The sequence below is a fragment of the Pygocentrus nattereri genome, chromosome 4, assembly GCF_015220715.1.
Source record: "Pygocentrus nattereri isolate fPygNat1 chromosome 4, fPygNat1.pri, whole genome shotgun sequence".
Classification (NCBI taxonomy): domain Eukaryota; kingdom Metazoa; phylum Chordata; class Actinopteri; order Characiformes; family Serrasalmidae; genus Pygocentrus; species Pygocentrus nattereri.
Window position 1 is genome coordinate 21,838,131 of NC_051214.1, and position 15,310 is coordinate 21,853,440.

A 15,310-nucleotide genomic window follows, 5' to 3' on the forward strand; every position below is an offset into this window, starting at 1 on the left:
ATAACCAAGGGGAGGAGGAGGCTTTAGTACATTACGCTTCACTTTACTTACAGTGTAAAAATAGAACTGAGCTAGAAATGAGCTCTTAATTTATGAACAGTACTTATAACACATTAACAATTCATAATGCATAATAAGCATGGCTGTAACGTGTTATGCATTTTTATAAATCTAAATTTCTAGCCATGTTTATGATGCCTTTTGAATGCATTATAACCTTTTTATGAATGTGTTTATAGATGCTTACAAAGATGACATTCATAGAAAGTTTTACTGAGTTTTCTAAGGACAAGATGATAGATTTCAGACTTTTAAAGTCCACTATGAACAATGACATCACACAGCATCATTTCCTCGTGTTGGTTTTCACCATTGGGATGCAGTGTTTTCCACGTTTTCATATTATTAAAGTTATGATTATGCTTCTGTATTTTAGGCAAAAAACACTGTCCCTTGAAATGAAATCATCTGTCTGTCTTGCTTCCACACCAGATCTCATGAGCTTCGATGATGTCTCCTCTACCTCAGAAAAGCTGTCTCATCCCACAGCAAGCAGACCAAAGATGCCTGGCAGGCGACTGCCAGCCCACTTTGGTGTATCCCCATCTGTGAGTGATATCAAAATGTTTTTACACGTTGTGGTCATTGGCCTGTAAGAGAATTTAGATCTGCCCAATTCAGTGATAACAGTACTCATCAGAAGTATAAAACTGCTTAGTGGGGCTTTAATCTGCAGCAAACAGTATTCAACAGTATCCAGTGTTTAAATCCATCTTTGAGGATTGTGTTTCATTTTAATGATGGTATGATAATGATTCAAGCTGCAATTAGCAATATAAACGTAGGAAACCAACTGATGTGCAACAGTTTATCCTGATTGTTCGCAGGTGTTTTTGTGGGGGGTCATTTACTTAAGTGAGTTGCCATAGACATGACATTTTACACCAGCACAGACATGACAATTACAGTAAAATGTTTGGAAAAGCTGTATAGTTGTTATATTTAGGGCTTCATATATTCTGATTTTTAAATTTTTTTTGAGCATTCTATGAAATATCTTTTAAAAAACTTTTTTTAAAGGATTATTCCTTTTTCTTCTTCTTATATTAAAATGTATTTTATATATATATATATATATATATATATATATATATATGTGTGTGTGTGTGTGTGTGTGTGTGTGTGTGTGTGTGTGTGTGTGTGTGTACATTCATTGTATTTATTTTTATTATGAAATATAAAAATATAAATGTTTTCTTATTAAATAATAAGTGATTATTATTAATCATTATAATTATTATTATTACTACTACTACAAACAAGTGTTGTTTAATTATTTGTTTTGCTTTTTTAGTTATGCTTTTTTAAAATAGTTTAAATACTACAAGCTAATGAGAAACATCACTAATAAACCAATGCTTTCATATCAAGTAGCATGTTAATCCGTGGATTTTGCCCTGTCTGGCAACAAGTTGCAGGAGCAGTTTGTGTCCTTGATGAGCAGAGAATTTCTTTTTAACCATCATCTTAAAAAATATAAATCATTTTTGGTTATCACTTGTCAGTAAATATGGGGTGGCTTTATGTTGGATTCCATAGTTTGAAAGTTTTACAGCTGCTTCTTCCTCTCAGAGCACGAACTAAAGTCAGTGTGATCTTTGTTGCTTATAACAGTCCCGGTTCCAAACAGCTTCCTGGTTATCACACTATCAGTAACTCTCACACGAGCGTACCAGAGAACATTCTAACTAGAAATGTGGAGCAGTAACGTATTTGGACTGCACTGGGGCTGTGATTTAAGGCTGATTGTCACCTCAGAATTGGAGAGTCGGCAGCCGTGCTCCAGAGAGTCAGCTGTGCAGAGCCCACAGCCGTGTGCTGCTGCTGACAACCTGGTAGTTTCACTTCATAAATGTTTGCGTCCCCATAGAAAAACATGGGTTCACAACAGTGGTAAAATTACCAGCCAATTGTTTTAAAAAAAAATAAATCATCAAATTTACTGAATATTATTGTATCGTAGATGAATATATTTTATTTAAAGGACTTCCTGAATTCTAACACAATTAAGTGCCAAGTCTTTAAAAAATTAACTTTTCATCTAAATAGATATGTTGAATAGGATACCACTATGTGCGACTTTATAATTCAGCTGAAAAATGATTTAGTTTGGCTACTTAAATTAAAAAAAAAATCTTAGCATGAATCATGAATGTTAACATTTTAAATATATATTTGTTCTTCTGCTGTGATGATCCTTTTTGCCTTTATCACCCAGTTCCATACATTTGCATAAATGCTAAGCTGTTTTCCTTTCTTTTTCGTGCTTCACTGTTGACACTGAGGCAGCTTCCCAGCATATAAACAGAGGAATTAGTGGAGCAGCCTGGGCCTGCTTAGAAGCAGATGGGACAGGCTGTCAGAAGTGGCAGGGTTTCCGTACCCAGTGTTTTGAGAAACATGTTTTCTGGCCTTTTACAGCCAAACAAGGAGGCCAGCGAGAAAGCCCCGAAAACAGAGGAGGACGACGCACCAAAACCAAAGTTATCAGAAACCTGGAAGGTAGGCTGATGCTTATATTGAACATTTGGAATCACTGTTCAGTAATTTTAAATGATGTAAAACCAGTTTTGCTGTAGACACATGTAGCGCTATGAAACATGATCTGTATTCTGATTTCTTTTGTTTTTGTATATTTGTCACATTTCATTGTTTCAGATTTTGAAACCAAATTTTATATAAGACAAAGTCACCCTGACTAAACACAAATTCCGGTTATTGAATAATCATTTCATTGATTTGAAGAGAAAAAGTTGTCTATCACCAGCTGGCCATTTACCCGGTTAACCAAATTTGTTTGATAATTGGGTTCAATTAAGACACACCCAGCCTTGATTACTGAAAAGTCTAGGGAAGGCTGAAACTGTTGGGCCCTTGAACATTGAGTCTGTTTACATGAACTCAATAATTGGATCATAATCGGATTTCTGCAGTTATCCGATTATTCAAATGGTCATGTAAACACCACACTCCGATCTAGGATACCAATTAAGAAATCTGATGAAGAGGCGGAATTTTAGTTCGGTAATCAGATCATGTCAGTGCATGTAAACTCTTACTCTGATTTCTTTCCTACTTCTCAGTCTGTGCGTGTGCGAAACAGACTGTTGTACCGTAAATAAACAAGCAGCGTCGCTGAGCGATGCTGAAACCAAATACGTTCTTGTCTAATTATCTCGATTTAAATATTCTTTGTCTTCTAGATGATGTTTGTTCATATTTTCAGGTGAAGTGGCACAATGTTTTTTAAAAAACAAAGCCACAGCGTGAAGATACATTACGTTTACGTCATGTCTTTTTCTGTGAGTTTATTGGCTGGTTGCAAAGCAGAAACCTGATTACTGCCTAACTGATTACTCAAGTGTATATAAACACGGTAATCGGATTACTGACGATCTGTTTTTCTGCTGTTATCACATTATTAAGTGCATGTAAACGCAGTCACTGTTGCAAAGACAGGAGGATTTTTTTTCCTCAGTCATATTAAAATCTCTTCAGTTAACTTTCTATTGACATAACAGTGATGGCTGAGATTAAATGCCATGCAGCCATGTAGGTTAATTCTGCCTTCTAATGCAGCAGCATTATTTGAATCCCAGAGGTCAGAACCAGCCTCATCCAACATCAGCTATCAACCCACACCAGTACATTAAATACATCATTCTCCCAGCTCCAGGTCTCATAGTATTATTAAATTAAACCCCAAACTGTTGAGTCACAGTCATTAAATGGTTTGGAATGACTGTCAAAGATTAAGAATAATTGATTTACACAATCAGGGCTATCATGACTGCCAAAGAATTCCACATGGCAATGCTAGCTTGGCTAAACTTGTGGTTTCTGCATTAGAAACCCCATGTTGTTCTTTTGAAGGGAGAATGTTGCATTGTATACAACTGTATGCTTGAGATATTCATCTCAGCAGTTCAAATAATGTTTGGCTTTGTAATGCAAGCACATGTGTTCTTTGCCAGACCCTCTACTGCATGAATTACTTAAACTTGATAAAATGTTTTAATGTGTTTTTGTCATTTGAAATTGCTTAAATAATGGAAATATTTAAAAAATCTTCTAAAAGTTTAGTGGGTTACTTGGTAAGTTGTTGCCATTTCGCAACAATGCACAATCATAGACTAATCTTAAATGTAAAAAAAGCAAAAAAAAAAGCACCATAAAATGATTTTATTCTCTAAAAACATCCTTTTATGCTTTTATTGAAAACAAGAACAAACAAATCCAACTTACACAGTTTTTAGTGAAATGTTCCAGTATATTGGAAAAGAATTCAATTTCAATTGTTTTTTGTAAATGTATGGTAGTAACATCATAATAAAAATTCCTGGTCATGTGATATCATTAAGTAGTTGCCCTTCCAAAGTAAAAGACCCTTTTCCTGCAAAATAAATAGGAAAACACACATTTTTATATTACTGCTTTTTAGTAAAATTAAGATAAATGAATTGTTGCCATATGGCAACACCGTGCAGTAGAGGGTTATTTTCCAATGTTAAAAATTCGACAAGAAGAGTCAGGAGACTGGAGCTTCAGCGTTGACTGGAGTTTATTTCCACATACAGAGTATGGTGTGGTCGATCAACAGTCAATCAGCAGGTGAATAGTCTGTGAATAGAATAGAGTCTATGAATAGAGTTATAGTGGGTAGAGCTAAGGGGGTGCGTGGTGATTATCACCTTAAGGTCATGAGACAAAGGGTTGTTTCAATATAAACAAAGAAGTGATCAGACAAGGTGAAGGTGCAACCAGTTTCACCTTTCTGCCATTTGCTTAAACTCTACAATGAATGTGGTTTAGACCGTAAGAAAATAACACAAGGGAAAACACACACTGAGAATATTTTCTCTCACCAAGCACGTTTTAGACGTCTAGTGGAGTGAAGCCTGTTGATTGCACTGAAAGCCACAGTGAAGAATGCGCTTGTTTAAGTTGTTTTGCTGTGATTGTTCACATGTTAATATCTAAAAAGAAGACTTGAAGGCCCTCAGTAGTTTGGTTGTTTCAGATTTGCAAGTCAAGCAGAATAATCAGACAGCCGATTGATAGGCTTAGAAATCAACACACTGAATTTAGAGGTCCACCATTTTAGTCCTTAATGAGTAATGGCAAAAACAGTGTGGTCTGGGAATCATTCTTCACAATAACTGTTTCATTCTGCTGACGACTGTTTGCTACATAATAGCTTGCTTTATGCTGTGGCTGACAGCTGGTAAGGTTCTACTTTAACACATACAAAGCCACAAAATGGAAACGTTAGATAACTTCTGGGATGACGTTTGAGCTGCAGTCTGTGTGGTCACATTCTGACGAAGTGTTATTACAGATTCTGAACCTGTCCTTGCCCTTTGAATAAGCTTTTTGTTGAACCTGAGCAACCAGATTACTGCAGTGATAACAGTTATTCGTGATAACACATTCACTATTGTGTACATTTGTCAGTTACTCTACAACCCCGTTTCCAAAGAAGTTGGGACACTGTGCAGAATGTAAATGAAAATAAAATGCAATTATATACAAATCATCTAAACCCTATATTTAAGTGAAAAATGCTACAAATACAACATATAAAATGTCGTTTTATTGTTTTTTTAAAAATGCATACCCATTTTGAATTAGATTTTTGAAAAAATCAATAAAATTTCTCAGCTTCAACATTGTCTTTGTACTGTTTTCATATACATATAGGGTTTAAATGATTTGCAGATCATTGCATTTTGTTTTCATTCACATTTTGCACAGCGTTCCAACTTTTTTGGAAATGGGGTTTTACTGTAATTATAACTGTAGAGTTATTATTTGGATGGCGGACCATTCTCAACACTGCAGTGAAGTCAACATGGTAGTGGCATGTTAGCATCTCCTGCGCTGGCATGAGTGCATTAGGCACTGCAGACTTGGCACTAATGAACTAGCAACTCAGTGTAAATGAGAGAGACCTCATTTAAGTATTTTACTCTTGTTAGGAAAAACAAGCTTTCTTATGAATCTGAGCATGAGATGGGTGTTTAGTGAACTTGTAAAGCCTCAAACAGTATGTGTCTCTTTGCACAGCCGTCCCTCTCAACGCCGTCATCTACTGTGCATAATAAAGCAGCCAGCACGCCTGCTCCCGAGCCCAAACCGAAAGCTGACGTGGACGAGCAGAAAGGAGGCGAGCTGGAGGAGCTCAGGACCCAGCTGAAAGAGCTGGTGATTTCCATAGAGTTACTGAAGGCACAGCAAGTGTAAGCGCAACTTTTTTTTTTTTTTTTTTTTTCTGTCAAACCCTGTGAGATCCATAGTTGCGCCAGCATATTTTGTACACCTGTTGTTTTCCACCTCTTGTAAATTTTGTTTGAAATTATCTTAATTTTTCCTAAGCAACTGTCATTTTTAGGCACGATTCTGGACGAAAAAATTAGTAAAATACAATGTAAACAGAATTATGGAAATTTGTGTTTATTTTATAGTAAAAATGATCAGCACTTTACTGTAGGGCAGTGTTTATAAGGCTACATGACACCTAATTAGCTCTTTATGATGATGTAAACCTATGTAAACATTTTAAAAAAAGGCGTATTTCAAAAACTGACACCCGTCAACCACTGACATTGATGCTTCACATCGACATAAGGCTAATGTGACATTGTTGAAATTTTAAATGGCAAAATTAAACTCACTTTACCTAAAGGCCACAGAAAAGTTTGGCATCAAGTAGGGCAAATGTCACCTTTTTCTGGCAACTCATTTGGAATAAGTGTTTAAGTGTTCATGTAGGTTAATGTCAGTTGTTACGAAAGACGTATGTAGGTGTCACCTGAACTAACGTGAGTTTCACTCTGTGCAGGCGAGAGCTTACAGAGCTGAGGACTGAGCTGGATGAGGAGAGGTTGAAACGAGTGGCCCTGCAGGTCAGTACATCATTTCATCCCATGCTTTGTTACAGATGCTTGGAATCACAAGCCTGTACCTTGGGATACTGAGGTGCTTTTTCTGTGCAGAGAAACAGCTTTCATCGTCCAGAGAGCATGACCAGGCCAGACACCTGCTAAGCTCAGCTTCTACTAAAATTCAGACAGATAGCACTAGAAATTAGTGCCCCTGCTGGTCTTTCAGTTGCAGGGAAACATGGATCTGTACATAAACAGCTTCTGTGCAGAATATTTCTTTTCTTGTTTTTTTTCTCCTTTCCATCATTGTAAGTCTTTGTTTAATAGCCCTTGTTCTTCTACAGGACCTTTGGTTAAAGTTTAGTCAATGTTTTAGTGTTTCTGTGTGCAGTAAGAACAATGTAGCTTTGGCTTTGTTTACAGACTATTAACATCCAATTATTGTCTGACCTTCATCCAGTGAAGACAGTCCATTTAACTACTGCATCTAGAAAGTCATTTTATTTCTCTGCATAGTATTTAACATTTGCAGTCAAACGCACCACAAAGACCATCTCAAAAAGGTGAAATTCCCTGTGCTGGGAGTTGGACAGTAAATCTGCAGTATAGAAAGTACAGAATATAATGTTTAGATGTATTATAAGCTTCACTCTTCAGTTTAAGCTAAACCTTCATGTGAAAATGAAGTTAAAGCACTGATAGCTTGACAGTGGGTGGGTACAAACGCACATTAAAAGTGAACGTTAGTAAATTAGCATTGTTAATAAATTGTTAATGCGTGTTTAGAATTATATGTGTCCTTGTTTATTCATAACAGTATTTATTTTTTTCTTGTTTTGAATAAGATAATCACTTTTGGACGTTTTGCCCCTCTCTTGGTTGATTCTACATGCTCAGCAGGCAAAAATAAGTGCTTATGAGAACTTGGCAACCAGTACTCACCAAAAGCCTGTCGCCATCTGACAGCTAGTAGTCAAATTGGTGTGTCTCAGGGGGTTTAGGGGTGGTTGTTTTTGGACAGCCAATGCAACACCGTTGGACACCTCAGTACACTTGGTGGAGAAAACTATCCATCCTACGTCAGTTATGAGAAACCTGTATTGGCTAGTGTCTCGCTGAATTGATTTTGAAGGATCCTGCCCATCCAGATAGTGAGACTGGCTGTGGCATCACCAGGGGTTGACCTGGATCTCCGAGAGCCCTAAAGTTAGCATTTGTAGTGGAGAGTAGGCCTATACAGGCTATTCCATGAGGCTGAGGGGTGCAGAGCATTCTGTGGAACACCATGTCCCAATTCAGGGACCGCACCCTTCGGAGGCTGCATCTGAAGGCCAATTGCGTCACAGCAGCGTAACTAGGCTGTCTCATTTCTCCTTCATATGCGGTCGAGAAATGTGTCCATTTCCATGGCATCGAAGGAGCCAATGACTGCATCCTTTGCCAGCGAACATATCCCGAGATTCACTGCATGCCAGAGAGGGTTTGAGAACAAAGCGGAATCAACAGAGAAACAAACAGAAGAGAAACTTTTACATACAAGTATTGGGTTTAAACTGAGGCGAATGGCTGATGATACAAATGTATGAAAAACCCAACAATCTCATCAGTAGCCAGCAGGGAAACATCTCCAGCTGTAATAAATGAAAAAAATAAACAACTAAAATCAAACTTTCTGGCTCCACCTTTAAAGACCTTTAGAATAACTTGATAAGTGGTGTTTCTTGACACACTGGTAAGGGAAAGTCCGCTGTAGAAAAGACTGTCATTTCAGACAAGCCTTTGTAGACTGCGTCCTTCGAAGGATCCAGCCCTGAATTGGGACACACTGAAAGAAATTATATATGACCGCTTATGCTCAGTTGCTTAGAGGCCACAATGGAAGGCCACTGTTTTTCATGGTGGCATTGCTCAGTCATCAGCTAGTAGATTGATAAATTTAGTTATATTAAAGTTAACCTGTTTAGTAGGCAAGGTGCCTTCAGTGTGTTGAGATTTTAATCTGATCTGATTGAGATTTTAATCTGATCAAAATAAAAGAAATATAGGCCACATTCACACACAGGACACATGTTAATCTCAAGGGTACGCAGCACCTTTGTGTTCTTCTTAGAGTTGGACTGCCTTCAAGTGAGTAAAGATTGCATCACACAGATTTTAAAAAATGCTACAGTTCAGATTAAGGTGCTGAGCATCCTGTTACTCATATGAGAGTCATATTAAATTTTGATGTAACTGCAGTGGTAGGCTTGGGAAATATTTTATAATGGAAGAGGTTTGGGATGTGTTGCCCTCATAATATACATGAATTCTGAGAATATGAATGAATGAACCAACAGTCAATGACCTTAAAGAACCTGGTTTGATGGTTTTGAACAGTTTATTTGTATTTGTATTGTCAGGTAATAATAGAGTGATATTCTGCAGACGATATAATACAGGGTGATTCACTTGAAAGAGGCCCCAAATATTCTGCTGTAAGCATCTGAACCAAATAAAATCCACTACGTACCTTGACCTGTGTGGAATCGATTGCATTACTTGCGATGCTGGAAGTGATCTCCATTTTCTGCCAGACACTTGAAGGGGTATAGGGGTTTGCAAATGGAAGCTAAACAATGCAACGGCTGTCTGGCACCATCCTCACTCCGACGTAGGGGCATCCCAGCTTGTTCGAAGTTCCATATACTGAGGAGCTCATTGCACCTTGTTTCGTCCAGATTGCTTCATACTAGCGAGAGTTATTACAGAATATTCAGGACCTCTTTCGAGTGAATCTCCCTGTAGAACAACATTTTTTATATAGCGCTTTTTAGACTACTAGAGTTGTCTCATAGCAGCTTTACAGGAAAGCAGACTATGGAATGGTTATCAAGAAAATAAAAAAGTCTGTGTAAAGACGTAAGGAACTGAATCCGGGTCCAAGCCTCTGATGAGAAAGCCTGAGGCGACAGTGGTGAGGAAAAACTCCCTAAGAGTAAGAGGAAGAAACGTCGAGAGGAACCCAGGATCAAGGGAGGAACACATCCTCCTCTGATTGACCCGGATGAAGAGAGAAAGACAGAGCTAATGATATTTTATAAAAGGATACAGCAAAAGCTTAGAGTATAAACATCTTTCAGAAATATTCAGATTAATCCAGGAGGAAGTGATGTAAAGTTAGAAACATCTCATTGGATCTCTGTCAAAGTGAGATATTGGGTTCATGATCAGTGCCAGATGCTGGTGGCTCCATATAATAGGACAGTGATTAGAATGATTAGGTGGCTAGAAAAGTGTTAAGTTTCATCCTCTTTAATGAAGCTTATACTCTACTGTTAACCTTTAGAAGTTTTCCCCAGGGATAAACGTGGTACACTCAAGAAAAGAAGTAACAAGAAGAGAATTAACCAAGTACTTAACCTTGTTAATTACTTAACATGGTTACAGTTTGTTACCTGGTACTATATAGACAATATATTTCATAATAAAGATAAAAAATCTAAGATATAAATACATAAAAATGAAAAGTACAGAAAGAGCTCAAAGGGAGCCGGAGCTACTGCTACAGGCTGCCACCCTCGCAGGGTCATCTGCTGTAACTCCCGTTAGGATGAAACAATCTGAACCAAAAAATACGTTACATACCTTGACGTGTGTGTAATCGATTGCATTACATGCGATGCTCTAAGTGATCTCTGTTTTCTGCCAGAGACGGCGCTCCATGTTCCTGAACATATTGGCAAGCATGCCGGCGCCTAACTCATCGCTCTGACGCATGGACATTCCAACTTGTTCGAGATTCAAGATTCAAGAGTTTTATTGTCATGTGCACAGCAGAACAGGCAGTTGCACTGTACAATAAAATTCTTACTTTGCTGTTCCTCCATTCACCATATATACACCATATATTAAGTAATAAGAATAAAAAAATATATAAGAATAAGTATGTGCAAAGTATAATACAGTATGTGCAAAGTATAATACAGTATGTGCAAAGTTGAAATAAAACTAAAGTTACATGTGCGTATGTGCAAATATGTGGAGCAGCTGTTCATAAAGTGCATCAAGTGACAGATGAAAACAGATGTAAACAGTAAACAATATTACTCTGTGCAAGTAATAGATGCAAACAGTAGGAGGCCATATATTCTGAGGAGCACATTGCATATTGTTTCGTTCTGATTGCTTCATCCTAGAGAGTTACTACAGAATATCCGAGGCCTCTTTCAAGTGAATCTCCCTGTATATCAAAATGAAATTGGTTTATATTCGAATTCCTGTTTATGGTTTTGTGGAGGTTTTTTGTGCAAAGGAACTAACTGTATTGAAACAAAGTGTTTCTTTTCTTATTTCCAGATGGAGATAGAGAAATTAAAAAAGCAGGTACAATCAACGTGAGGGCAGATACTGATCCTGTCATCGGAAAGCCCTCCTCTCGTCCTGTCGCCGGTGGAAATGCCCCCAGGGGACCGATATCATTCCCATAACCCTTGTAGTCACTGACCTTTTCCACAAATTGTAAGATTTACATTTGCACATAATGAGGTTTTTAAGGTATAGAAAGGTGTAATTAAGACGGATCTCTCTCTCTCTCTCTCTCTCTCTCTCTCTCTCTCTCTCTCTCTCTCTCTCTCTCTCTCTCTCTCTCTCTCTCTCTCTCTCTCTCTCTTTCTTTTTCTCTTTCTGTCTCTCTTTTTTTCCTTCTTTTTTATTTGCCAACAACAATTGAGGCCTTACTATAAACTACTGTGCTGGATATGCAGTCTCCACATTCATGTGTGAGTGTGGCAGAATTTGCAAATTTAACTACTGAAGCTGTATAAAGTAATGGAGGGGATTTGTTTTGTTTCCTTATTTTTATGACATGGGATAGATTTTTTTTTTTCTTTTTTTAAAAAAATTTATTATGATTGCAGCAATAATCTTTCCATATTAGCCTCTTTAGATGACTGTTGAATATATGACGTACTCCTGATTTCTGTTGCTATGTCAAAAGGGAGATAGGCCTACACTTTTGTTTTTGTCTTGTTTTTGTTTTTGTCTTGATTTTTTTTTCTAACATTCCTATCCAGGGTGACACTATTGTGCCTGTTTTACAAGTGTTAATACTGGGAGCTTTCGTTTATATCCTTAGATTTACGGCGATAAATATATATATATATATATATATTTTTATGGTCTTGTGATTGCAGAAAATTGGGAAAAAAACTGTATATGGATTATGTGTCTTGGTGGCCTCAGATGGCATAGTTCTGTAAACAGTAGGTGATCTAATATAAAGTAAGAGCTGCTGGTTTAATGATGCACTCTTACCCTTTCCCTAAATCATATAAATCATCTCCTTTTTCTCTGAAAAACATTTTCTCTGGCAGGATATCAAATTATATTGCGCGTAACATGGCAGGCACGCTAACTACCCAGCAAACGATCCTGTCCAGTTGGAATTTTGGATTTAGTAGCAGGCTGAACATCAAATGTTCCTGACACAGTTATCCAATGCTTGTTATAAAAGACCTGTTTGTGCTTCAACGTCTGCAAAATAGCAGCATTTTGAGCAGCCATGGCTCAGTTGAAGCCAGAATGTTGCAGGGACCGGCACTTTTTCCCCTCATCAAAAGTGGCAGACTTGATTCTGATATGCGCCAAGTGGCCGTCATGCTTTTACTTGCTTTCTGAGGTTCCACTTCGCTCCAGGTGTGCCCATGTCTGGACGTAACGCGACTAACACCTGCCCCACCCACCAATCCCGAAATATTACTGTTAAGTGCTTTTGCTTGCTTGCACAACAACTCAATCTAAATGATGGCTTTCCTTCCTGAAATCGGATTAGAAATCCCTCTTCTAAATGCCAAACACTGTGGATGGCCTTGTCAACAGATTCTCAGCAGATTAAAAGTTACCTTTCAGCAGACGCCCCCACGTTCGGCTGCGTCAAAACATATTGGCTATGTTTATGTAACCGTGCTCACGTTTGTCTTACTAACAATCCCGAAATGGAACCTTGTTCTTCATTCGAGTACACTAAGTGTACCGTCTCCTCAGGCCTTTTTGCTCCTGCAAGAAAGAGCTTTCCACATCAGGGACTGTGGGACTGTGCGCATGTGTGTGTGAATATGTGTGTGTGTGTGATTGTGAACTGCTTATTGTCAGCACAGCAAGATGACATCTTAATCCCTACAGCAATAAACAAATTAAACACATCTAATCCGAGTCCAATCCAGGTTAAATCAATATTCTAGTATTCAATTAGTATTTTTTTCCTCATAGATACTTAAAGCAGATTCAGTTCTATGTCGTCTGTAATTGGCCTGAAAACATTCCATTTTATTATTATTATTCTTATTATCATTATTTTTAATTCTGTTGACAACGGCTGTGCACGTTCAACATCTCTCCAAGTGATCTTGTTTACATGATTCTGAAAGGAAATGCATGAACTGAGATTTTGTTTTTTTGTTTGTTTGTTTTTTTTTTCCAAACTGAATAAATATCATCTTTTAATTACAGCTGTGGATTTTGTCTGATATTGGCTTCTCATTTTTCACGGTTTCTGTTATTCCTCAATGTCATTCAGTACTGTGCAAAAGTCAGAGGCCAGTCAAAAGGGCCATTAAGTACAGTTCACCTGTCAGGCTCAGGATAAAACACATTTAACAGACAGTTGAACAGTTACACAGAAGCCTCAGCAACTAATATATACACTGGTTAGGCGTAACATTTTGACCACCTCCTTGTTTCTACGCTCATTGTCCATTTTATCAGCTCCACTTATTATATAGCTGCAGTTACAGACTGTAGTCCATCTGTTTCTCTGATACTTTGTTACCCCCTTTTACCCTGTTCTTCAGTGGTCAGGACCCCCATGGACCCTCACAGAACAGATAGTATTTGGGTGGTGGGATCATCCTCAACACTGCAATAACACTGATGTGGTGGGAGTGTTAATGTGTGTTGCGCTGGTCTGAGTGGATCAGTTACAGCAGTGCTGCTGGAGTTTTTCAAGGAAATTCAGACAAGAACCTGGTGAATATCTGACGTCAGCTTTATATCACTGAAGATTTAGTGGTGGGTGATAATAAATAATTGCCCCCCTCTTTGAAGGCGTATGATGCCCTAAATGTAACTAAAGCCCAGCAGTGAGGAGCTGAACTTTACCCTCCTCTGCTGTCGCTGCAGACGGGCAGGGTCGCCTACAGAGCAGCGCTAGTTGCTGTTAATGAAGCAGTGTTTTATTATTTTTTTATTTGAGGTTTGTCCCATTTCGTAGGGCAAGATTTCAACCACTACCCCTTGTAACTCCATTCCAAGGGTTTAGATTGACTCGAAAACAAGGGGTAGGGGTCAAAAGAAGCAATGGGATTGAGGCTTACTCTACTTTTTGTAGCCACAGTTAAAACATAAATAACAGCAGTATTAATGTTTTTGATGGCTCAAACTGGATTAATATCTATCTGAAATCAAATAAAGTACTTAAAAGAAAAGCTGTTGGCACAGAGTGAACTGTGCTATAATTTTGACATACAGTGAGAAGGAAAAATATTGGGACAGTGAGGTGAAATGGGTCATTTCAGGTTATGTATTCATAAACTACTCCAGATCAAAAGATGAGCATGAGACTAAAGAAAGAATAAACACAATTTACAAATATCTTACAAAAACAACCCATTTCACTTCATTGTCCCAGTATATTTGTTGCTCACTGCAGGCGTAGCAGCATTCAAATACAGCACAGGTACACTTGGCTCATGTTGTTTACCTCATAAAATTAGAAATAACAGAAACAATACATTGCTGAGTGTAAACATAAATGGACAGATTCTGATTCCGATCATGCACATTTAGTGGCATATTCATCAGCTTCTTCAATTATAGATTGCCTTGACTCATAGGTTGACTCACAGCTTGACTGGCTGATGGAATTGGCAGATGTGGATAGCTATGCCCCAGGAGCTGCTCTCCTGCCTCCGCCCTGTCAGAGCCAGTCTTCATCTTCCTCTCTCTTCAATTACACCCGGCTTCACAGCCAGAAGTTCTTGCTTCTGCTTGTGTTATGAAAGTCTTTTCACCTCCGGTCCATCCCTGATAGGATGGCTCAGAGAGATTTATGTAAGGTAGTGATAAGCGCCTTAATCTCTCGGTGAGGTCCACAGTATGTTACTTAGATGTTACTGAAAGGCAGACTGAGCATTTATTTAGCTGAAGTGTTACCATCCAGCTGGGTTCTATCTACTAACAGGAAAGAAAGATTTGCTCCCAAGTGTATACAGTTGTGTGCGTTTCTGCTCAAATTCCAGTTTATTTGCTAAATTTAACAAATTGGGGGGAAAAATTAATAAAACATAAAAATGTGGCCTGTGCAAAAGTTAAGGCACATTTTATGTTTAATT

General features: G+C 38.0%; 1 protein-coding gene across 2 annotated transcripts in view; it reads left to right on the forward strand.

Annotated features, from left to right (window-relative positions):
• Positions 1–13,429, forward strand: part of LOC108413527 (CD2-associated protein) — a 95,474-nt gene extending 82,045 nt beyond the window's left edge. For both annotated transcript variants that reach the window (XM_017686096.2, XM_037537779.1), the window contains 5 exons: positions 493–608; positions 2,482–2,562; positions 6,127–6,299; positions 6,902–6,965; positions 11,280–13,429. In XM_017686096.2, coding sequence (XP_017541585.1) covers positions 493–608; positions 2,482–2,562; positions 6,127–6,299; positions 6,902–6,965; positions 11,280–11,321 — 476 coding nt within the window. In that variant the 3' untranslated portion in view covers positions 11,322–13,429. The remainder of the gene's footprint in view (positions 1–492; positions 609–2,481; positions 2,563–6,126; positions 6,300–6,901; positions 6,966–11,279) is intronic.
• The last annotated feature ends 1,881 nt before the right edge of the window (positions 13,430–15,310 follow it).